At 38.1% G+C, this 26,074-nt stretch overlaps 1 protein-coding gene across 1 annotated transcript in view; it reads left to right on the top strand.

Moving 5' to 3' along the window:
- Positions 1-24,170, top strand: part of TENM3 (teneurin transmembrane protein 3) — a 404,704-nt gene extending 380,534 nt beyond the window's left edge. Inside the window, exons 26-31 of the mRNA XM_030449605.1 lie at positions 8,215-8,390; positions 8,788-9,023; positions 13,318-13,614; positions 14,838-16,449; positions 19,127-19,257; positions 22,562-24,170. Coding sequence (XP_030305465.1) covers positions 8,215-8,390; positions 8,788-9,023; positions 13,318-13,614; positions 14,838-16,449; positions 19,127-19,257; positions 22,562-23,317 — 3,208 coding nt within the window. The 3' untranslated portion in view covers positions 23,318-24,170. The remainder of the gene's footprint in view (positions 1-8,214; positions 8,391-8,787; positions 9,024-13,317; positions 13,615-14,837; positions 16,450-19,126; positions 19,258-22,561) is intronic.
- Positions 24,171-26,074: the final 1,904 nt, after the last annotated feature.

Here is a 26,074-nt window from a genome sequence, read left to right as displayed (position 1 = left end):
TTTTAAGACTTGTGCTGACGATGGAGCACACAAACTTGCTGTTTCAAATATATCCTGTTTAATAACAAAGCAGACATGTTAAAAATAATCCATTAATAGATGACATTAAATATCAAAGTGAAATTTTTTAGGGAGCTGTAGTATGACCCCTAATTGCACTGATGCATCATGTCTAATCTTCCTTTCATGCTTGAATGTTAATTGTTCCTGTCCTTGGAATTAAGTAATAAAAGTAAAACTGCAAAACCATCAAATAAGTAATAATCTCAAAATAGCAATGGTGAAGACATACTATGGATAGTTCATGAAAAAAGCAGTATTGTTCCTATGAACAACATAAATGTCTTGCAGTCAGCTCTGCTTGTGCTCCTGAAAGCATCCATTTCACTTCTGGCTTTAATCAGGGACTTACTAATACCGTTTGTTCAGCTAGTGACATGTTTATATTCTTGTCCCGTGTTAATTTTCTTTGTCAAACAGAAGTCAGGGATGCTACAGCCAAGCTGCCAAGCTAGCTCACTCTCCTTTACATTTCACATCATGAAGGACCTGGTGAGGTGGGGGTAGAAGGACAGCTCCAGACTGCAGGTGAACTGGAGGCTCTCTGGTTTTGTTCATGCTGTATTTTAACACAGTCCTTGTTTTCAATCCTCATTCAAGAGCTAGGGTTGGGGTTTCTTTACATCCCCAGTGAGGCCAGACTGATCAGCTCTTTAGTGAGGCTACAAGGCATGTGCAGCTGAAGATCCTACCTCGTTCCCTCTAAAGAGGGAAGATTCTGTGACTTCTGAAACCTCTATTGGTTGGGTTTGACTGGTGCTCCAAAGGAATAAGGATGTTATTCTATACTAACTTCAGAACCTCAATCTAGAAATATTTGTTTACTGTCTTGGTATTCCACTGTGCTAAAAGGAAGAAAAAAAAAATAGACTCATAAAACTTTGCTTTTGTTTTGCTAAATTTAATAAGTTCATTATGTCCACTATTTGTCACTGTGTAAAAACACCATGAGGAAAAAAAAAAAAAGGCAAAAACCCAAAATTACAGCTTGTACTTTGAATGATATGTCTGGTCAGACAAACCAGCCTCACGTCCTTTTTTTACCCAAGGCCTAGGAGTTCAGCTCTGCTAGTGTAAGCAGACCTTACAGCAAGGGACAGTTTGTCATACAAAGTAAATATATACACCAACATTTCTTTTATTTGAAAGGCCATACTCTGGTATTTATATTGACAAGGCATGGTTTATTTGTATAGTAATAGATGAGCTAAGAAGGAGGTCAGGGCATGGGGGTGAGTGGGAGGGGGAGTGACACAGAAACAAGCCAGCACCCTCAGGGAGCTCTGAAATTCAAGACAGCACAGGCGGGAAGCTGCTGCGGGGCAGGAGCTCACTCTACACACCCCAGCAAAAACCAGTGTCCAGCCCCTGCAGACCCCACAGGGCTTGGGGGCAGTGAATTCCCACTAGAGGGAAGCTTCAAAACAGGGAATGAATGTCAAGATCTTGTAGAGAAAAGCCTGGCTACTGTAACTTAGTTTTATCTTCTTAAGGACAAGCCTCCTTTAATCAGTCTTCAATGGGCTACACTCAGTTCAAAAGGGCACAAGGTGCTCAGGATCACCCCCAGGAGCCTGGGAGGCTGCTGCAGCCCCAGATAACACCTCGCATTTTAAGCCACACCACCTCCATCCCACTGCTCCCAATGCACCCCTTCCCTCTTGCTGTTCCTCCTGCTCTTCAGAAAGCACCATCATCATTAACAGCATCAACAGCATTTATTTGTGAGGGTTCTTGTGCATATAGGGTCAGAAATACAAGATATGAAAGAATTCTTGGTTTTGTGAATCCCTACGAGAATATACCTGGCAGCTGCTTATCACAGGAAACAGCACAGACTGGGAGGACTGCAACACCCTACAGCAAGGAGTGAGAAGTTTGGCAGTGTCCTGGCAAAATGTAAAGAAATATGTATGGCATAATAAATCCATGTATTGATTCTTTCACTGCAAAGCACTGCTCCCCCCAGATACCTGTCTCTGGAAGTCATTTTCGATTAGGCAGGGGGAGTGGTCAATCTTACCTGCAGTACAAGCACTGAGCTCAGGCTTGTTTGCCTGGTTGTGCAGTGAAGTGGAAAATGAGCATCAAAAGTGCTCCATATGGAAGTGAGCAAGTTATCACGAGGGGAGGTGTTGATTCATTTCTTTGAGTTCCCAATGCAACAGACATATTTCCTTCACTGATTTTCATTTAGACTATGCCTGTTGTTTTGCAGATGAGTTGTGGCTGTCAAGAATGGCCTATTTAAGTGAATTGTTTATGTCTGGTGTGCTCAATGCCAGTTTACAAAAAAGACCAAAAACTATGGCAAAATAGACACAGTCATTTAAAAATAGAACAGTCATTTAAAGAGGAGGTGAAAAGAGAAATTGTCAATTGCTTTCCAGCTGAGGAAATCTCTTCATTAAACCTGGGCTGGAAAATCCTTCCTAACCATATTGCTAAGGTAAAAGGCCATTACCTGAATTATTTAACCAGCTAAGCAAACAGTTGTAAAAGACTTTCCTAGATGAAAACAGGATAAAGGCCCCTTCTCCAGAGAAGACAGCCATCAGATAAATGAGGAGGAAAAGTGGGCCCACTGCTCAAATTTAAGCTTGAGTTTTCTGCCACTTGGTTGAGCAGGACAGAGAAATGTAGCTGCTAATAATACCTTTAATCCTGTTTCAGACTCCATGGTTTTGTAAGTTTGGCATTTTCTGCCCAAATTCTATTTAAAAAAAAACCCAGTAGGCAGATAAATTCCTGTCCAGAAGTGGACTTTCGGCTGCAGTTCACTTTAGCTCTTTCCTAGAATCACTTCTGGACCTATTTTCTGTAATCCCTATTCATCCACTACTTTCTCAGAGCTAGGCACAGCAGAAAAGGAAGGGGAAATGCAAAGAGAAAGGGAAAATGTGATGGAAAAAGAGCGGAGCAGGAAGGAAATGGAGAAGAAGGAAAAGGAGCTTCCCCCTTCTCTCCAATATATTTAAAATTCTGCAAGACTGGAAAGAATCTTACTTTTTTTTTCCCATGCTAAACAATATTCCTGATAAGAACAAGAGAAAAATACTACCCTTCTTAGACACTAGTCAAATTAAAAAAAAAAAAAAATTAATCCACTTGTCATAATTTACAAGCCTACTAACATACATCAAATTGTCATTTGACTCCTTCTTGTTAAGCAAAACAAAATATTAGCAAGACACACAGCCAGCTTATTTTTTTTGGTTGCAGTTTTTTAAAATCTGTTATATCTCAAAAGGAAGTTATAGTTCAGTATTTTGGATTTCTTGATAAATATCTACTGTGATTGCACAAGCAAGATGCTAAAGATGCTTTTAAGATATTAAATACACTGTTTGTAAAGAAAGGAATATGTGAACATGATATTTTAATTGATATTCTTTTTAAAGGGCAGACTATAAATGTGTAGCTATGCATCCACTGAAGCATTTCAGTGACACTAAAGAAGAAATGACAAAAAAGCAGACATTATTTGTCTATCCATGCATCTCTAGATTGTTTCTGCTGCTTTTCATTATTAGCAGGCTCATTCAGTCACTCTTCAGACACAGAAGAAACGAAAAAAAAAAAAAAAAAAAAAACATATCAGAATGAGGAAAGCAACTCAGAAATGGAGTGAAGGAAAACAAAATAACACATTTCATTAAGTTGAAGTCTTTGCCACTCTTTCAACAACCTACATAATGTTTAAGGATGGTCAGAACTAGAGCTCCCTGTAAGTTGCCTTACCCCATTGTAAACTAGTGGAGGACAGGAGAGTTCCATACAGGTGATGAAAGGATAATAAAGTTAAGTTATATAAACTGTGTGGGTTTGCTTGCTTTTGATTAGTAAAATAACTGTTTTGTTACTGGTTTAGCAATGCAGCCATCAAGGTGGCTTCTCTTGGCCATAGTTTTCCAGTTGTGAATTCACAGGCTGGGAGGGACTTAACTTGCAGTATGCCACAGGAGCTGAATGCAAGTTCACAGTGAAATTTGTATTTGCAGTCACTCTTTGATGTTAAAGATAGTGAACCTCTATGTAAATGTGAACCTAATGGCTTGAACAAGCTAAAAGAGATACTTTATTGCTAGGTTAGGACAGATTTTTCAGTATATGTAAACATGGTGATATATACCAACCTTGGTATACAAGCTTCTGATGAGTAGTTTGAAATAAACACAGTAATGTTACATACATTTTTAGCCACTCTTAATAATTAGAGCTGCAAAGATGAAATGCCTGATGAGTGTTGGGTGAGAATGTAACAGTACTTTTACTGTCAAAATTTTATGTCTGTATTATGAAATGGATTCATTTTGCTATTGCAGTATCCCAACTAATAGTATAATCTGTAACCAGTCCTCAAAGAAATACATAATACACATTTGCACTGGATGTCTTGTCACCGGAAAAGTGCAGGAACCAACGTGCTTTGCTTTTCAACCTGGCCATGTTTACAGCAGCAAAAAAATAAAATTACAGAATTTATTTTGTTAAGGGAGTGTGCTGCAGAGGTTTGTGGAAAAACATTATCAGACATAACTTAGCAATTGGCTTTAGCAGCAAACTTTACTATGCACTTCATTTCTACAGCTCCCTCTTTTATACTGAAGTAACTTCTGATATAAAACATTAATAATGCTTTTCAAGTTGGAGTTGAACTAAACGTGCTCTGAACTAAAATACAATGCACATGAGAAGCAAATCAGAACTAAAGAAAGTAGGGCATTTCCATCTGCAATAAGGCTTACTAGGAAGTTAGCACTGCAAGGTGAAGTGTCCTATATAGAGTAGAACAGAAAATAGTCTGGGAAGGAATGTAATTAAAACTAAAGGAGATGAACAATGGAAGAGAGACTTCCAGCAGGTGAAGAGCAAAGGGTCAGGAATCTGGGAAGCTGACGATCATTATCTCTGAGAAATTCTTACTGCAGAAGGGGAAAGCTATTTGACAGTGGCAGATCATCCTAAAGAAGAAAAAGGATTTGATCTAAGGGGAACTTAAGCTGGTGGTGGTGGCAGCTGCCCTTGCTGCTGTAGTTACTGACCAAATATGAAGATCATTATATTAATACTTGTGAAAATGAGTTGATGGGAATAATGGGCATGAGGTCATGCTCAATGAGAAAGTTTCTGGTTTATATTGTTGAAGAGTTTATAGTTGCTCTTGAGGAACTGAAGAGGCTGGTTGAATGGCTTTGCTGTGCATCCTGGCATAGCAAGATCAGAGGGCTCCACAGAACACATGTGCCTGAGCTTGTGTTTGGATGAAAAGATCAAAGAGGCTGTCAAATGCCAAATATAGGCACTCGCCCTCTAGACTTTAGATCTCCTTTTAGGGTAATTTCAATATTAGAACACTAGGCAGATAAAAGAAATGTCTCAGTCTAAAACTGACTATCTTGGATGAATAAATTCAACTTGGCAGCAGAATGCAGGGATATTTGGATGTAATAAGAAAAATGGCAGAGGAATGCCCAAAGGTATGAGCAATGTTGCTACACTGAGCAGCTAAGGCTTTCATTGGGGGCACAAAGACACCAAGTATAAAGCATGTCTAGTATTCAATGTGCTGTGAACAAAATGAAGCACTCACACTAACAATCCGTCATAAAATGGAATATGTAGTACATTGCAGAAAGCCCTGTTTCCCTTCTTTCATTTTGTTCCTGGTTATAAAAGTATGAGAATCCTATTCTTACCTTTCACATCTCATTCACATTTTTTTCTTGCATTAGGATGCCTGAACCAAGGAATGGTGGCTTTTAAGACTCTTTCAACTTTATAGTCATGCTTTTAAGAACATGAACACATAGGTTCATGATATGCTTTCATGTATTTTTGAAAGAAGAGACCAGTCCAGGAACAATAGGCACAGAGTCAAAAAGTAATAAGGTGGAAGCAAGAATACATAAAACAATAATTGCAGTGTTCAGCACTGAATACTACAGCAAAGTCACACATTGTATGGAGTACTACTGATGTGCAGCATTTTTCAACTCAAGTGACTGAACAGAAATGTGGTAATTAATTTCTCAGAAATTCTGTGATTCAAAGGGTAAAAAGTTCTTGCAGTGAAACCTTACCTTCTACAGCTCTAGTAAGCATTGTTTGAAATTAAGACCAATATTTGGCTACTGGAATCAAAGGACAAAACTAATTTCCAACAAAATAATTTGATATATTTTCAAACATAAAGTGGAAAATAGGATGAGACACTAATTGGACAATATACATTCCCCTGGAAATTGAAAAGGGAAGTTGGGCATGAAAAGAAAATAAGTTTATGGAACTGAGGCATGAGAGTGAAGGTCATGGATAGGCCGGCAGTCACATTCATGCCCAAGGAACGTGGGTGTGTTTGTTTCAGTCTCCCACAGAAATGCAGTGTCTCAGCTTGCCAAGTCCAATATGTGAAAAAGAGCCAAAATTAGGGCTAGAAACACACTAGAAGAAACCTTATTATCTTGAAATATACTTAACCTAAAAAAATAAATTTTCCCACTTGATTTCCCAGACTTGCAGTATAGTTTCTGATGTGTAAACATTCTTTTCTTTTTCCTATTGCTAAGTGTAAGTCTTATATAAACAAAGGAAATCAACTGTGTTAAAAGGATGGAAATGACTGTATGCAAAAAGCTGTCAAATCTACAGAGTAAGCAAACTGGAAAAAATATTCCTTAACCTAATCCTTTCAGTTACAGCAATGCTGTGCAGTGCTCATGCTGTTCAGAGAAAGCCAGTGTGTTGTGGGTTAAAAAAAAAATTTTGGAATTAGTTTTTTCAATATAAGAAGAGAGTTCCTGTAGCCTCAGTGATATGTGTGAAGATTATTTTAGAATATTGGGGTTTTGTTGGGGTTTTGGTTTGGGGTTTTTTTTTCATTGATTGGTTCGGGTTTTTTGTTGGGTTTTTTTGTGTTTTGCATTTCTTTCCCAGAAGGAGCAATTTTGATGATAATTGTGAGCATGAAATGTCTAGCAGACTGTGAGGACCTGCAAGGTCATGTTCTAATTACTGTAAGAGACTAAAGCTTTCTTCAGCTTCCCACTACACAGTCTTGGGAGAGTAATGGAAAACTCGTGAGAGCGCACAGGTCATATGGAGGCTGAATCACATTTTGGGTATTTGTTTCTCTTCATTGCAGGTAGAGGCAGACTATACTTCTAAACAATGAGCTTCAGCTCACCTGAGCTCACCTGAACACCTAGGCTGATGAATTCAGGCTGTAATACTGGAAGAGCTAATCTTAAAGGCACTTTTATGACCTGAAGCTCACATAATGCTTTGTCTCTATACCGTGACCACATCACATATTTGGATGTGAGCATGGTCTTGAGTCTTGTACCAATGGAGTATACCTAACACAGCACAGGAAAAGACATGGTTTAGGCATCATAGGTCTACTTCAACTATAGAAGTTGTATCTACCTATTCATATTGAATGCATATATAGCTCTTGGTTTAAAGAAATGTCAGTAGAGCCATGAAAAAAAAGCATGTCCTGCATAGCTTATGCCACAATACTCAAACTGTGATCTGCCAACAGTTACCAAGTTATATAAGCTAGCTGTTATGATTTCAGCTACAGGCAGCTTAAGTAGATTAAGTATTACCCCAGATTCTTTCTCTTAATAATACAAGGGATGTTAAGCATGCAGGAACCAGAGGGCAGGTGGTCTGCATAATCACTGATAGGTAAGGATCAAGAGACACTCCTATTCAGATACCCAGTTTATGAAAAAATGTGAGGATTCCTACAAGGGCAAAATAGAGTCTAATAATTTGGAGTGAGTACAGAATGCTACAGAATTTAGCACCAACAAATATGTTCCCTTTGAAATGGCGAATTAGATGTGCAGCAGGATCTGGTCACACTTCAAAGAATAATCTGCAGAGCTTGAAGATCCATCTGTTTGCTCTTGCTATCACCATTGAGGCTCCTGTATATTAAGCTGTCTTCTGACTACTTCAAAGCACGTTTGAAGTCTTTGCTGTGCCTATCCCATGCACAAAAAAGCAAAAGTGCCTTAACAATATGAATAGCTGGTATTTTTGTTCATTTTACTTGTAAATGAAAACAATTCGTTCCTGCTATGTATCATTTCTGGACTCTTTTTTTTCTTTTTTTTTCTTTTGTTTTTTTTTTTTTTGTAGCTACGATAGTGAAGGCCGTCTAACAAATGTTACATTCCCAACTGGAGTTGTCACTAACCTTCATGGGGAAATGGAAAGGGCTATTACAGTGGACATTGAGTCATCCAGCAGAGAGGAAGATGTCAGCATCACTTCCAACTTATCATCAATTGATTCTTTCTATACCATGGTTCAAGGTACTGTAAACAAAAGATTTCTCAGCAGATACAGATCTTAAAACTATTATGGTGCAGGCAGCTTCAATCAGATACATCAGAGGGAAATTTTAGAGACATAGCATTTGGAAGAAGGGGTGATACACACATGATTTTGTATGTATGTAAAAAGAACTCTGCTGGTAAAGCAAGAATTGCAAGAAGAATACAATTAAATATGTTTTCTAACCAAATAGCTTTAGCACTATGGAAGTAGTCACAATACCTACTTTGCATTAACAGGGAAACTTGGAAAGAAGAGAAAGGGGCTTAAAGGGGAATAGGTGCAGAAATAGTGTGAAGTGAGATTTTTAGCTTTAAAAGAGCATGTGATGTAATACACGTAGATAACTCTTGCTTCTCTTTTTTACCGTTTCAGATCAGCTGAGAAATAGCTACCAGATTGGTTATGATGGCTCACTGAGAATTCTGTATGCCAGTGGCCTGGACTCACACTATCAAACAGAGCCCCACGTGTTGGCTGGCACTGCCAACCCTACAGTGGCAAAGAGGAACATGACCCTGCCAGGGGAGAATGGGCAGAACGTGGTGGAATGGCGATTCCGGAAAGAGCAAACTCAGGGAAAAGTCAACGTGTTTGGCCGAAAGCTTCGGGTAAGCATGCAAACATGCATGGTATCTACTGCATTCTTACTAAGTGAGAGGAAATGTGAATGTATTCCTGTTGCCACTGCCATCCAACAACCACAGAATATTTACTGCAGACTGTATAGCTGGAAGCACTTGCTTTCATTATTTCATTTATAGGTTGTTTTCCTTACTAATTGCTCTTTTCTGTGGACTTTAAACAGTTGGGTTTTAGCCTGAAATGTATTGAAATGAATCTGGATAAAAGGATAATTTTCTGCTTTCCTTCACCGGTTTTGTTTCTGGTACTGAATTAGCACACCTATTTTTGAACACTGTTTTAAATTAGTCTACCATAACTTAGCACAGTCCTAGGATTTTCTTCCTTTTGTATTTTAAATAAAAATCATACTTATTTGTGGCAGAATGGATTTAACTGTGTGTGCATGTGTACAGCATATTCCTCTAACATATGTCTTTACCATTTTGTTGGCATTTCTTCTTTCTATATAACAAGTGAATTATAAGTAAGAAGCTAACTATGATTTATGACAGCCATTTGGTAAAGACAACAGAGATTAAGCATTTAACAATGAGTTGCCAGGGTACCATTTCAAGACTACATTGGCAGTCTGGTGTATTATTAGAACTGGTTTTTTTTAAAATAAGGCCTAGGAAGTACATCAAATTGCAGACCACTTGACTTCTTAAGAGGTAAAACAACATTTTAAATCTTAAAATATTTTAAAACTTCCTCTGGGGATGAGAAAGACTGGAATGATATATCTTACATTCCTTTCTACCACTTGCTCTGCAAGAAGAATGGATTTTTTCCAAGAAGGAATGATTATTGTGCACAGTAGCTGCTACTTAAGAACAACTTACTTGCACCTAGCAATGGCAGATGGAATAGGATAAGGAAGAGAGAAAAGAAGCCATGATTCTGGAGCTAATCCTTGTGGTTCCCATTCATAGACATGTCATTACAGAGCACAGTGGGATAACACACCTGCCAATTCATTTGTGAAAGAAGCTCAAGAGAAAATAAAATAACCATACCAATGGCATTTGGTTTGGGCAGTGAAGCCTCTCACCATGAGTCCAATTCTCAAAAGTTAAGCAATATTTTGGCATTCAGTTGCAGAGGAGGTAGTAGAAATTTCATTGGCAACTTTAAGTTGGAAGAGTCAGCAGGAAAAAAGGAACAGCAGAGACGATGGAAAGATTTAACAAGATTAAGGGGAAAGTGAGAGATTATAGATGATGATTAAATTGTAGTTGTTAAAAAATTATATACAAACAGGAACATTAGGGCAGGTGGAAAATACGCAGAAAATAAGAGAAAAATGGAAAGAAAAAAGTAAAGAAACTTGTCAGCAAAGAAAAAATAATGAAGATTTTTTTTTAATCGATTTACATGGGAAAATACTACATAAAGGTCACTCAGGGTGGGTGGGAGTATGTAGGAAAATAGAGAAAGAAAACAACAGAAAGAACACCTTAGGGAACTCATATTTTCTATCTGCAGAGAGGTCAGTAACATTTCTCAGCAAAGAAGACAAATGTAGACAAAAGCACAGTGACAGAATATATTGCCAGTAAATGTACTCTACATTTCCACTGCATTTCATATATGCATTATTTAACATTGCCAGGATGGTCAACAGTTTTGTGTTGTTAAGTGTTTCCTAATTGAATATTCTTGAATTACTACTTTTATCATCATATTGCAAATATATTTGAAGAGTGACTGTCATAAACACACTGAAAATGTTCCAGTTTTTCTGTAAAAGCATTTTGGTAGCAAAGCTGTTGTTAAGAAATGCTTCAGTTGAAGGCAGTACTTTAGCTGACATATTATTTCAGCCCCATACTGAAAAAAGCTATATAACCAGAAGTTGTTGTTATTATAATTGCCATTTATATTACAAGATAACGCAAGCACAGCCGTAATTTCACCAGAAGCTCATGTCTGAAAGCAACAGCTCCATCACAGCAGAATGTGGAAGCATGAATCTGGCTGGAGGAAGAGGCATTTCCTTTCTTTCCCCTCATATCCTCCCTTTACACAGCCCAGACAGAGGGAAAGTGAGAAGGTAAAAGAGGTTATTATCCCATTTAGCAGATAAGGCAGTGAGACAGCCAGATTAAGTACTTTGCTGCAATTTACACCGGAAGCATGTGCTTAGCCAAGAAATTAACCACAATTGCTTGGACATCTGCCTTAACCATAAAATCACCCTTCCCTCTTTGACAACTCAGAAATGGGAAGTGCCCATTCTCACTTCAGAATCTGAGCCTGAGAGATAGACAAGAAAATTAATAAAAATCATGATAAAATGTAAAATAAGGAAGGGAACATGGACAGAAAGGGAGGAGAAAAAAAATCAGAGAAGCAAAACAGGCAGGGAGATGCAGAAGTGCAGCCATGTGTGGGAGAGGCTGAGAAATAGAAGCCAGAGATAAGCAAGATGTAAGAGTGAATTTAGGCAAATGAGAGAATATTACATGTTGGGAAATTTAAGCAAAAGCTACCTGAAAAATAAGAAGTATAAAAGAAACAAAAACAAAACCAAAAAAACTACATGACAAAAGGAAGGGAATAGGAATGCTTCAGAATTAAGTTTAAGCTATTTCTAGAATCAGTCTTTTAGCAATAATTTTTCTAAGTATATTTCAATAACAATTGATGGCACATTAAATAGATGAAATAGCTGTTCTGCATCTGCTAGACTTTATGTTCCTTACTTCGAAGATTTACATGAAACATGACTTTTGTTCCTAAATTAACACTGCAGATTATTCTCATTATTTCATATTAAAAAAGAAAAAGGTAATGTAGATACATAGACGGATAAAAGCAAAAATGAGCTTCTGCAGGATTTTTTTTCATATTTGCCTATGACATATCACCAGCACTTTAATACCTTTTATGCCAGTAATAAAGTATTTAATTTATATTGGTCTTTTAGAAGCTTATTAGCCTCAGGGTGTAAGTACCAACATCCATGATACATGGATTTTTAAATATGCTGCCCTGAAAAATGCAAAAAATCCTCCAGTCATTTCTTTTGTCAGGGTATCTACTCTCTAGTTCTTCTCTGAATGCTATTTAGCCATCTTTCTTCACCTCTTTGTAATGTATGCATGAAGTACTTGAAAAGGAATTTTTAAAAAATTATTAATCCTCATAGCTGTATGTCGATTTGTCCCCTACTTTCCACATCTTAGCAAAATACAGTGTTGAAAACTCTTAGTTACCAGTGTTTCACCCCCACCTGGAATAGCTTTAAAAAGACACAGTGGACACAGAAGGGGTTTGCAGATGAGCCAAGAAAACCAAGGGACATGTTTGAGAACACTAAAAAACAGTTCAGTGCAAAAGGGATACAGAGAAGTGCAAAGATACCAATGTGAGAAACTAAAAACAGATGTTTTCCTTTCATAAATACAAAAATGAGAACTGATTCAATGACACTGAAAGCATATTTGGAATACTAAAAGGACTGGGGGGATTTCAGTGTAAAAGTTTTACAGAGACATCACTATCCACTGCTGTAGTTTACATATGTAAGTAATATCGTTTTCAACATAAATGTATCTAGGCTAAGGTTTTAATTTCAAATTAAATAGTTGTGAACTTCAAAGCATTTTTAACTATTTTTCAGTGGTTCATTAGATTTCCATTCATTTTTGGCTTTAAGTGGTCAATTAACTAGGCAAAAGACATAATCCTCTACTAAGGATTTCAGCCTCATAAATATACGGCAACAGGGGATAGTATACTGAGTTAAACTTCCATTTGATCCAGAAGGAAAAAAGCCTACATTCTAAAAACTGTTTAATCCTAATTTGAAGACTTAACATGCTTATGAAGATCTTAATTTTGTATTTACCATTCTGAAAAGTGCTTGCTATGGAGGATTAGAACCTGGTTCATTCTGAGCATGATTGTTATGAACCAAGCAAGCGTATATTTTGACTATGTTTTGACAATAGATTTGCTAGATACACTTCGGACTGGCTGCAAAACATGCTTGTACTCTGAAATGGCCACATTTATTATATAAGGTTTTGGTACACATCTTTCAGTATTTTCTTAACAGTTGACAGCAAATCCAACACCATATAATGAGACCTTCTGAAGTAGATGCTAACATAGTGCACTACATTCATATCAAGATGTTGCTAAAATAATTTACATGCGCAGCAGATCAATCACAGTAAATGGTATTTAAAGAATAGCTAGCGTTGTGGAAATAATAGGTGGCTGGGGTTTGAACAGTATGATTTATTGTGTCATTTTGTTTGCTTTAAAAAGGTTAATGGCAGGAACCTCCTTTCAGTTGACTTTGATCGAACCACAAAGACAGAAAAGATCTACGATGACCACCGTAAATTTCTGCTGAGGATTGCCTACGACACATCGGGACACCCCACCCTGTGGCTACCAAGCAGCAAGCTGATGGCTGTCAATGTCACCTATTCATCTGCAGGCCAAATAGGCAGTATACAGCGAGGGACAACTAGTGAAAAAATAGAGTATGATGGACAGGGAAGGATTGTGTCTAGAGTATTTGCTGATGGGAAAACTTGGAGCTACACGTATTTGGAAAAGGTAAAGAATACTCAGGTTTTAAAAAAAAACTTTGAATGTGCTGAATTTCTGCAGCATCTGACTGCTGCATGCAAAGCAAAAACAGGTAGTGGAATCGTGGTTCGATTATTCTAAGTATCAACATGTGATTCCTAGGGGGATGTTTTATACAATAGATATATTATCCTGTCACAGCTAATTGCTAGCAATTAATATATTTTTAAATTATTTAGGCCAGTCACTAACAAGAAGCATCTGTATTTACCTTTTATCTTAACACTTATAGTAAGATACAGGGACTAGATCTCTGCAGTGTAATTCAGGTTAAAATAATTTGTTTGTAAATTCCTCGCCATTGTTTTTTTTTTTTTCACTACCAAGAAAATCTCTTGTTCTAAATAGTTAGAGCTGTTAACAGTTACAAGCAGCTGTATGTTGTAGCATCAAAATAAACAATAGGCAAAAGATGGGCAATCTTTTTCATGTATAAGGATTGCTGAATGATAGCTCTTAAATCTAGAAATATCTGTGAAAATCCCCCTTGTGAGATCCCCTGCCTGCTATGCAAAAAGAGAATCCATTTATTTCTGGGGTTTTAATATATTTCTACTGAAGCTTTTGCTCAGCAAGTACTGCTCACTAGTCATTGCAGGCATAATTTAATCAAGACTTATGATAGATAATAACCACGCATCAGAAAAATGTCAGAACAGTTCCAAGTAACTCCTTTTGATACAAATAATCGAACAATTGTTTTGCCTATGTCTTAAAAGCTTACAGAAGAAGAACACAGTATTCAGGGATCTCAGGCTATTCAAATTCTTCAAAAATCATCTCTAATTGTAGGGAGGAAATTGTATCTCCCATATGTTGTTCTCCTCATGAGTTAATGGCTTTAAGACAGTTTTACTTCTTCCCATATTAAACATGACTTATCTGAATCCATTGACAATCTGCTGTTTAGCTGTGAGTGCTTGATAAAAGAGTGATACAGTCATAACAAGTAGCAAATTATGGATGTGGAACTACTAATTACAGAACCCCTAACAATTAAGCATCCAAGTAAATTAGGAAGGGGGATGTTAACAACATGTAAGGTCAAGGATAACTCAATTAAAGAGGAGATAATTTTCTCAAGTGGGAACGTCACATTTTTGTGAAGAAATAGCATCAGAATATGGGGGGGAGAGGGGGGATGTGCTCTACCATTTGTCACATGGTAAAAATCTGTTCTTAATTTTCAGTCAATGGTTCTTCTGCTTCATAGCCAACGGCAGTATATCTTTGAATATGATATGTTGGATCGCCTTGCTGCTGTCACCATGCCCAGTGTTGCTCGTCACACCATGCAGACTATCCGCTCCATCGGCTACTACCGGAATATCTACAACCCCCCAGAAAGTAACGCCTCTGTCATCATGGACTACAACGAGGAAGGGCAGCTCCTCCAAACTGCTTTCCTGGGGACAAGCCGAAGAGTGTTATTCAAGTACAGACGGCAGACCAAGCTCTCAGAAATATTATATGATACTACAAGAGTTAGCTTTACTTATGATGAGACAGCAGGAGTCCTGAAAACAGTAAACCTCCAAAGCGATGGGTTTATCTGCACAATTAGATACAGGCAAATCGGGCCGTTGATTGACAGGCAGATTTTCCGCTTCAGCGAAGACGGAATGGTAAATGCCCGATTTGACTACAGCTATGACAATAGCTTCAGAGTGACCAGCATGCAAGGTGTCATCAATGAAACCCCACTGCCTATCGATCTCTACCAGTTTGATGATATATCTGGCAAAGTTGAACAATTTGGAAAATTTGGAGTTATATATTATGATATTAACCAGATCATTTCAACAGCTGTAATGACCTACACTAAGCATTTTGATGCACACGGTCGCATCAAGGAAATTCAGTATGAAATATTTCGATCGTTAATGTATTGGATTACAATTCAGTATGATAACATGGGACGGGTGACAAAAAGAGAAATTAAAATCGGGCCATTTGCCAACACCACGAAATATGCTTATGAGTATGATGTAGATGGTCAGCTCCAGACAGTTTATCTGAATGAAAAAATAATGTGGCGATACAACTATGACCTGAACGGCAACCTCCACTTGCTCAACCCCAGTAGTAGTGCCCGTTTGACACCGCTTCGCTATGACCTGAGAGACAGAATAACTCGGCTGGGTGATGTGCAGTACCGCTTAGATGAAGATGGATTTCTGCGTCAGAGGGGCACTGAAATCTTTGAGTACAGTTCAAAGGGCCTTCTTACTCGGGTCTATAGCAAAGGCAGCGGGTGGACAGTGATTTACCGTTACGATGGACTTGGACGACGAGTTTCCACTAAAACTAGCCTTGGACAGCATCTTCAGTTTTTTTATGCAGACCTTACTTACCCAACCAGGATCACTCATGTTTATAACCATTCAAGTTCTGAAATCACATCTCTCTACTATGATCTGCAAGGGCATCTTTTTGCCATGGAAATTAGCAGTGGAGATGAGTTCTACATTGCATCAGACAATACAGGGACACCACTGGCTGTTTTCAGTAGTAATGGTCTCATGCTGAAACAAATTCAATATACTGCATACGGAGAGATCTATTTCGACTCTAACCTTGACTTCCAGCTTGTAATAGGATTTCATGGAGGCTTATACGACCCACTGACCAAGCTAGTCCACTTCGGAGAAAGAGATTATGACATACTGGCAGGCCGGTGGACAACACCTGATATTGAAATCTGGAAGAGAATTGGGAAGGATCCAGCTCCTTTTAATTTGTACATGTTTAGAAATAACAACCCTGCCAGTAAAATACACGATGTAAAGGATTACATTACAGGTAAAATGTTACTTAATTGCAAGACCGACTCCTACTTGCTTAAAAATTTACCCTCTTATGATCTGATTACCTGTGTTAGAGGCTGAGGATATTGTTGGGGAGGAATGCTAGAGAAATTTTCAAGGAAGATTGTTGTTCAGAAAAGTACTTAGCATTTAGAACCTGATCAAACAAAGTGATTTTTACTTTGGGAATGTTGGACCTATAGACATCCCATTTCAACTTGGTGAAGTACCTTACATATGTCCTATTTGGAAAGGTTCTGTATGAGGAAGCATTAAGCACGTAACAAGGAGAATAATTACAGCAAACATGCTTTATCAGGAATAGCAAAACAGCAAATATCTTGAAAATATATTATCTACATTTAGACATTGATTTAGGTAGCTGCATAGGATCCCACAGGCCATTATTAGCTTTTCAGGTTTAGGTAACTAACCTAAACCTTGTGCCCTACACAGTCCCTATGATGCTTTAATATTGGAATGTTGACTCAAAAAGATAACTCAGAGCACCTCAGTATACAGAGAGGTTGGATTTTCCAAAGTATATTTTGTAATACCAGTGGAACACATCTCTTCCTCTCCCAGTGATTAAACTGTAACAACAAGGGCCTCAGACAGAGATTTTAGGGCATTAGGAAAGAGGAGCCCTAGGTTCTTCCAATCATTAATCCACTACACAGTGCCCTTGCAATAAAAAATAGACTCCTTGAGCAAGAACAAGAGTAAGAACCCCTCAAGACCCTTTCATGAGAATCTCCTTACAGGCTTCTTCATGGCTCTGGGCTATTGAGTAGTAAAAATGTCATTGTCATGGACCAAAAGACCAGAGATGAGGGAGAGAGGACTGTAGGGAGCAAGGGCAGAAGCAGTTTTTCTGTGACAATTTAACTCATTAATATGGCAGTAAATAATCACTGGAAGTTAACTGGTACTTGCCAGGGAAGTTTTTGCAAGGCTACTAATGTAATTTGGTTAAGAAAGAAGTCCAGTAAGTTCCAGGGCCAGCAGCAAGTAATGATTACACAGCCAGGAGTGGGGAAAGTGGAGTAGGATATAGGAAAAGGAGTGTGAATTTCTTTTTTGGCAACACAAAGCTGCTAATGTGTCACTTTTTGTATAGCTGAGGTCTTAGGGAGCCTATATGCTTTTTGTGGGCCTAGAGTTAGTGATGTGTAGCTTCTTTCATTGCTCTACATACAATAAAAAGAATCTGATTTCATGTCACCAGAAGTTTCTGAAGAATGCATTACTCAGGTACATCTGAATTTTCATATTTGAATAGAAGTAAATAATCTGAATTATTTTACACAGACAATGCCATACTGCAGAAGGGACTCAACCCCACTTACTCACAAGTTGTGAGAATACACTCAGCAAAGCATCCTGGAAATCATGAGGGTTTGCATTAATTTAACAAACAGCAGCTATTAGCAGGGTGCTCTAATGGGCTGCTCAGGAGTCAGGACAATAACAGACCTTTGAATCTGTCCTCTTTCATTTGTGTGTGCTGTAAGGGGTGCAGTTGCAATCAGATGTTTTTGTGGCATAGAAAATTGTGTGTTAGTTAAAAAAAATTCCCTCTAAATACAGTCTTAGTTCTTTAAATAACTTTTATGTGTGGTATATATAGATACATGGTGCTCATATAAGTTTATCATTTTGAATGAGTCATTTGACTACTGGCAGCTTTAGATACAGACCCTCATGAAGCACATCATTTATCTGGAAAGGTTAGAAGCTATTTTAAGGTAAATATTTTTTAATCTTTCAACATTTTGAAAACTTTTGTTCCTTGTTCTGCTTATTTCCTCATGCTTATTTTTATATATATTTATTTGCTTATTTTCTTAAATGGAAAACTACTAGACTTGCTAAGGAGCACTCTGCCAACTTTGGCTAAGCTTAGTATTTGTGAAAGATAGTGTAGAAATTACAGTAATAAGGCACAGAACCCATTCTTGGCCCAACAACTGTTAACTAATTAGTTGTTGCATCCCTTATTTATTTTTAACAGAACATAAAACGTATCATAAATAATCTTTTCTAATGCTAACGCAGTATCCTGTCTGTTTACTGATGCAAACTGTAATATATTTCATTAGCTTTTCATTTCATCAGTCCAACTTCATCTTGAAGAGGGGGAAATTTCTCTTGAATTAACATAAAATATCTGACAAAAATTTAAAAAGGTAATTGTCCATATAGGTTTTACTTCAGGGTAGTTTTGAAGACATTACAATAACACATGTATAAACAAAAGTAGAGATGTGCTCTGCAATACTTCTTTTTTTTTCAAGTTTTGATGGTGAACATGAAACACAGAGCGTGCTCCCCCTGGCCACGAAATCCCAGATAGTTTAGGCTGTATTTAGAAGGAAATCCTCACTTTCAATTATGCTCCTATAGTTGTGCTGGAAGTCACTGAGGCCTTCAGAATTGCTGAAGCCTGCAATGCCTTTCAAATGAGCATAGCTCAGCTTCAGGTTTCATGCACAGGTTTGCTGTAGCACAAAGTTAAATCCATCCATATCAAAATAAGACCTGAATAATTTTCATTTTACAGAAGGAAAGCAACTATGCCAAAAACGATTCCATGTAAAATCGGTATGACTGCAAAATACAGAACAATTCTATATTTCTTATATTGTTTTTTGTTAATAATTCTCTTTCAGATGTTAACAGCTGGCTGGTGACATTTGGCTTCCACCTGCACAATGCCATTCCTGGTTTCCCTGTTCCAAAATTTGATTTAACGGAACCTTCTTATGAACTTGTGAAGAGCCAGCAATGGGAGGACGTACCAGTAAGAAACAAAACCAAACATAAAAATGGAACAAGACAGAATGTTCCCTTTTATTCAGATTTTGTTAGGCATTGATAATCCTGACAGGATTACTTGTAGTGCAGTTAAATCTGAATAGCGCTTTTCAAACCTGTAGTTTTTATCCACTTCCAAAAGAATTTCAGAATTTACAGTGGCGTTTTTACTTACAGATTTGCTAAAGTTAGGTAGCATTTTAAGTAAGCTTTGGTTTGCTTTCAGTAATAATAAAAATGCCTTAAGACAATAATCAGTGAAAAGAAGTTTAAAAACCTTAAAAGATGTCTAAGTTTTGTTGGAGAAACTACAGAGATTAGATTTGTCGTAACACTCTGCCTGAAGGTAGAAACTGAATACTGTAGTAGTCTGTGAAATAAACAGAAGAACAGGTGACATAAATTATGTATACCAGGCACTGCTAGTTTTATTTCTCTTTAATATTAACCATGTTTTATATGTAAAGATAAAATATTGAAAATTAAATTACCTGAGGTAAAACCCATTACATGATGTGAAAACCAAAACTCCAGGTGCTTATGAAGTTCTTTGTGAGGAAAAAAATTAATTTCAGTTGTGAAAACCTGCTGCAGTTTTAAATTATGGAAGAAAAAAATGTGGAAGTTAAACTCTGAATATACTATTGAAAAAAATTATATTTACAAATCAAACTTACTCAAAGATCAAAGACCAATGTCCTTGAAAACCCTACATTTCTCAGTTGCAAAGTGTTAAGAGACAGCAAAATGGGTAATCCTATCATGAGCAGTCAAAATCAGATCTTTTTTTACAAGAACAAGGTAGAGAACGTTATAAAGTAAATGATCTTGAAGAACCTTACAACGTAACTTAGACTAAAAATCATTAGAAGTGTGTCCCAGCAGAAGGGAGCATATGTAAGTTAATTTTGTATGCATGAAGTGACCTACTATATATATATTTTTATTTTTTTTTTTTATTTTTTTTTTAATAGCCAGGGACTGAATAACAGGGAAAGACCTTTGAGCACAGCATGAGAATTCCATCTGCCATGAACAGTAGAAGCAGTAAAGGAGGAGCATTGCAAGTACTCCAGGCAAAGTGGCTGCATTAGGATATAACAGACCAGTCATAAGGCATGACTGAAAAAACATCAGGAGTTGTTTATTCAGCTTTCCAAAGCTAAAGAATGCAATTATCCATTAACATAAACCAAGGTGCATCAGGGAAAGAACCAGCCGGGTCAGAGAGATGAGAGCAGACAGCTAGCTGTCAAAAGTCTTTAGGAGAGATCTCAAGAATGTGTGTGAGGAGTGCCAGGGTCATATGACCTGACAGAGAAAAAGAGAGAAGCAGGAGGAAAACAGATCCAAAATTCTCAAGTAGGAAGAAGCTGTGACTATTCACATGCAACCAGGAGCCAGAAGTAAACACACAAGCCACTTTGTATTTTGAAACATTCTGAAGTGAGTGAGCTTTACTGAGCTCTGAGGTTTTGCTTCAGAGCTTAGAGGATACATGTTAAAAATTAATAAACTGTCACTGTGAAGTTGCTATAGCCTTTTGCTGCTTTCAGTCATGAGCGTGCCATCTAAAATATACATTATGCTAATAGCTTTCCTCTAGGATTTACAACAGCTGAAATCCATACTTGCTAGCAAGTGCAGACAGGAATTTGCCATTCAAGAAGAGCTGAGAGTCCAAGACAGCTTTAATTCCCTCAGGAACTGTGCCCTCCAGAAAGCCATCCTCATAGCAGAGCAGGTTAGGTTTTGCAAACCTTTTGCCAGCCCTTGATTAGCAGCAAGACTGGATTAAGGTTGTAGGAGTCTGTTTAGTCTTCCATCCAGAAATTTGGAAAAACTGAGCAGCAAACGGGCTTTTGCCTCATTTGTCAGCAGTTTAATCAGGTGGGTCAAACAGTATTTTACTGAAGGGAGAACAGGGTCAACTGGAAAGAGAAACTGATTCATCTACAGAAACTAAGTACTTCATTTCAAAAATGCAGCCAATGCTGTTTACATCTTCCTACTGAGACAACTGCAGCTGTCTCCTCCTCACCTCTGTCAATACAAACTCATTCACAGCTTGTTGCTCTTAAGACTCAGGGTCAGACAGGTAGGATGTGCCTATTCTGCACTGTTGTAAGGTCTCATCCCAGCCACAGCTGACTGCTACCTAGCAGTGCAGCTAACCATTCCTGCTAGCTGCTCCTATGTTTCTAGATGTTCTCATAGGTCCTATTCCCCAGCTATCCTTCCTCTTTACCAAGAGTTCATCTGGCTTAATGTGGCCACATACAGCTCTTAACAGTCAAAATAAACTTCTAACAGGTTCTCCTACCCTAGCTTTTCCATCTTGTGCTTTTGCACCTCACAATTGCACCTCTTATTTCCTCCCCTGTATAGCCTACCTTCCTTTTCAACAAGAACACTCCAGAGATGGCAAAACAGTAAATACCAAGTGAGTTTTTTTCAGACTTGCCTGTTGCTTCTTCTGATTCATTGCCCCTCGTCTTTCTTAGCAGTCAACAAAATACTGTAGATTCTGGATTGCACCCATCTGAAGTTCTGGAGGGAGAAGCTGCTCTTCTCTTTTAGACAGCATGTTGATACTTGGAGTGAAATGAAACCTGACACAACTGAGTCGGCCACAGCCTTTTAACTCATCCCCTTTTATCAGTTTCTGCAAAAATTTGCAAGAAAAGGCACCAGTCTCCAGTATTCCACCACACTGCTCTGTAATGTTTGCTTCTTTCACTGTCAAGACTACCATTACAGTTTGATTCCACTCCTTTAGCAGCTTTAGGGGTTATAAGAACCTTTGGTAACAGACTGCAGCTACTTTAGAGACGGTCTCCTGACTCAGCGTAAGGAAGGGCTTGTTCCTCTTCCAAAGCACAGCTTCATGAACTGCAAAATAATCCACAATTTGGATGGACTCATAGTAGATAGGAATCACTGTCAAGCAAGCTCAGAGGATGAGATGACACTGTGTAAGATAGCTCTTATCCATATCAAATATTGGTATTGCAATGGTTTGTCCTGTGCAGCCCCGTGAGCCCTCTGAAGTTAGATGTTATTTTTGTGCAGATTCTCAGGGGGACACAAAGTACTGAACATCATTATCAAACAAAATGGTCTTGTAACTCAACAGAACAAGTAGTATCTAGATTTAATTAACTCCTTGGCAATGTCATTTGTGGCATATCCTGTTGTTGTCCATGGGCAGCACACCAAGAAAGCCTGGTTGTTTGGCATCTAGAGGGCTACAGATGGCTGGTAAAACTTCTGTCTGTTCTTGTTTACAGCCAATTTCTGGAGTGCAACAACAAGTGGCAAGACAAGCAAAGGCTTTCCTTTCCCTGGGAAAGATGGCAGAAGTGCAGGTCAGCAGGCGGAAATCCGGTGGAGAGAAGTCATGGCTGTGGTTTGCTACAGTGAAGTCTCTGATTGGGAAAGGGGTGATGCTCGCTGTCAATCAAGGCAAAGTACAAACAAATGTACTCAACATTGCGAATGAGGACTGCATAAAAGTGGCAGCTGTTCTGAACAACGCCTACTACCTAGAAAACTTGCATTTCACCGTTGAGGGAAAGGACACGCACTATTTTATCAAGACCACCTCCCCCGAGAGTGACCTTGGGACACTGAGGCTGACAAGCGGGCGGAAGGCCCTGGAGAACGGCATCAACGTCACCGTTTCCCAGTCCACCACTGTGGTGAACGGCAGGACTCGTAGGTTTGCTGATGTTGAAATGCAGTATGGTGCTTTGGCACTTCACGTCCGCTATGGCATGACACTTGATGAGGAAAAGGCTCGAATACTGGAGCAAGCCAGGCAAAGAGCTCTTTCCAGTGCCTGGGCCAGAGAACAACAGAGAGTAAGAGATGGAGAGGAAGGCGCCAGGTTGTGGACAGAAGGAGAAAAGAGGCAGTTGTTAAGTGCTGGAAAGGTACAAGGATACGATGGGTACTATGTACTCTCTGTGGAGCAATATCCAGAATTAGCAGACAGCGCTAACAATATACAGTTCCTCAGACAAAGTGAGATAGGAAAGAGGTAACACACTGGCTTAGCTCAGGCTGCCAAAGAGACTGTGTACCAGTGTCTTCTAAAAAGGAGACCAAACTGTTTTGCTGCATTACTACTTGAGCCTAAGCTTACATCTTTGCTCAGATTTTTTTCTGTAGCACAATCCGAACAGACTCCGTAACAAAAAGAGCGCCTTCCAGAAGAATGATACTGCTAATGACAAAACTTTTTTTTTCTCAATGACCTTAAAGGTGATCTGCTTTAAAGAATATGTTTACATATGCATATCGCTGCACTCAAGTTGGACTGAAAAGTATTTAAAAAAATAAAAGAAGAAAAAAGAAAAGAAAAAGGCCTACAGATTTTGCAACAGGCTGTCTGTTCCTTTGAGGCACTGTATTTAATTAAGATACAGACCCATACAGTGTTTCCAAATATTACTGAATTGTTGACCTTTGCTTACCAGAAGTAGTCTCTTTCTCTCTCTCTTTTTCTCTCTCTTTCTCACTGCATAGGATGTGTTATATATCTGTTAATTTTAAAATGTGGGGCAAAAATTACTGTTTATAGACAACCCGACTGCTTTAAACTGTGCTGCTTTCTAAAAGGACATTGGCACAAGTGACTTATGCTACCATGGGAATTTAATAATGGATTTTACAATGCTAACATGGTTTGCCTGGGGGGGGGGGAAATGGCAAGTAGAATCCTTGTTGCAGATAAGCAAAGGAAACCCTGATTTTTTTGTAAATTATGTGAGACAAGTTGTTTATGGATTTTTATATGAATTACAATTTACTGTACATCAAATATTAGTCTCAGAGGAGTTAATTTATGTAAAGTGTTTAAAAAAGTTTATACTTAAAAATAAAATGATAAAAACATGTGCTGTGTGTGATTTTTTTAAAGAAAAAGGAATTGCACCTTTTATGTTATAGCTGTACAGTATAAAGGATTATATTGTAGAGATATAACAGTGATGACTAATGTCCAAAAGTGTTAATATTTTTGTATTAGGTTTAAAGCTGTGCATCTATCACTCTGCTGATAGGACACTCCTAAGTGGCTGGCTGAATCAGATCGCAGCTCTCTCCCCCTGCGTACCTCTCCTGTCACCCAGGCCAGTGCCACTTCATCAGTCATTGTTAGAAGGCACAGTAACCAAATAAGTCTCGTTTATTATGATGGAAGACTTTAATAGGTTGGGTTTTCCTTGTCTTTTTCCAGCCCTAATGTAATAAATAGACATTTCTTCATACCAGGTGGGGTTTCTGTTGTTTTTTTAGAAGCTTTGTTTCACACTGGAGATAATCGTGTCTCAGGTGCTTGGCAAATTGTATGTAGAAGAAGAAGAGGAAATTATGTTGTTTCATCCAGTTATGTCAACCTTGTCTTCTGTATAATACAGCTCTTTTAGATGTTAATAACTCCAGATAGAAGTGTACCTCTGACCTGATGCTACAGAATTGCTCTTTAGGCAGGCAGGCTATTCAGTAGGTTCATCTCCTAGCCTTCAGCTGGCAGATCAAATCCCATTACTGTGAACACTGAACCTGGGGATAGAGGAAGGTCCAATTCTAGTGCCTAGTCTGCATCTCCACACCACTGCATAGATTTGGCATGCTCTGCTCCAAGGCCCAGTATATTTGCTGCAGGATAGAACTGAAGTGTGCAGCTGGTTTCTTATAGGAAGCCTGTGGTGGCATCTATGGCATCTGTTCTACATTTGCTGCAGGATAGATCTGAAGTGTGCAGCTGGTTCCTTGTAGGAAGCCTGTGGTGGCATCTATGGCATCTGTTCTACATCTTGGCTGAAACCATTCTTAGAGCTTTACTCTCAAGAGCACTCAATTCAGCCACAAAAATAAATATTTTTAAGACGAGACAAAATTGGGTTTTTTTGATGTTAATTGAAATATACACCGTATTCTATCCATGTATTATAATGACAAACATAGTAAGTGAACGTGTCTTAACTATGAATGGTTCAAGTGGATGTAATAAAATAGTTTTCTAAACTGCTTTGTATTCTGAGAGTCTATGGTATTACATACTCTAAATTGCACATTAGGATTGTTTGATAAAACAGATTTTAATTTCTCCCAGCCAAGTCGCTACTGACTCTACAGTATCAGTGCTATTACTGTATGTGTGTATTTTGGTAGAGCATACAGAACTAATTACACATATAATGAATGCTAATCATCTATTAGAATGAAGCACAGATTAGTTGTTAGTATCTTTACCCTTGAAGTCTTGAGGGCCCTAAATTTAGACAAGATGATATGTCAAGACCCCAGAGGCGTGTCATTGATTTACGTATTCTTTTGAAAGATGTGAAATGCTAGGTGTTTGCAGTTCTGTTGGGTGGCTCTTCCACAGCACTGTATTTAGCATGCTGTAAGTGCTCTCTGTTGAAATAGGCTCATATTCTAAATTATGTCAGATGTTTTCTGTTCTGTTTGAATATGAAAAGCTTGTATAAACATGTCAACAATGAAATATATCTTCTATTTGACACGTACCAGTTCCTTCTCCTTTGTTCTGGCAGCAATAAACAACAAATTATAGTATCTGTTGGTGATCATTTTAGATAAAGTCAAATCAAGCCAATTAGTGGCCTTGTTAGTTGGTATAATGAGCCTATTTCTTGCTAAAAAAGACTTGTGATCTGGACATGCTCCTGCAGGAAATAGTGACCTTGGGGAATATATAAACAAAAGATCTTTTTAAAGAAAAAATATGTACAATTAGAAGAAACATTTTAAAAAGAAAAAAAAAAAAAAAA

Source organism: Calypte anna, chromosome 4A (assembly GCF_003957555.1).
Source record: "Calypte anna isolate BGI_N300 chromosome 4A, bCalAnn1_v1.p, whole genome shotgun sequence".
Lineage (NCBI taxonomy): Eukaryota > Metazoa > Chordata > Aves > Apodiformes > Trochilidae > Calypte > Calypte anna.
This window is presented reverse-complemented; position numbering and strand designations above follow the sequence as displayed.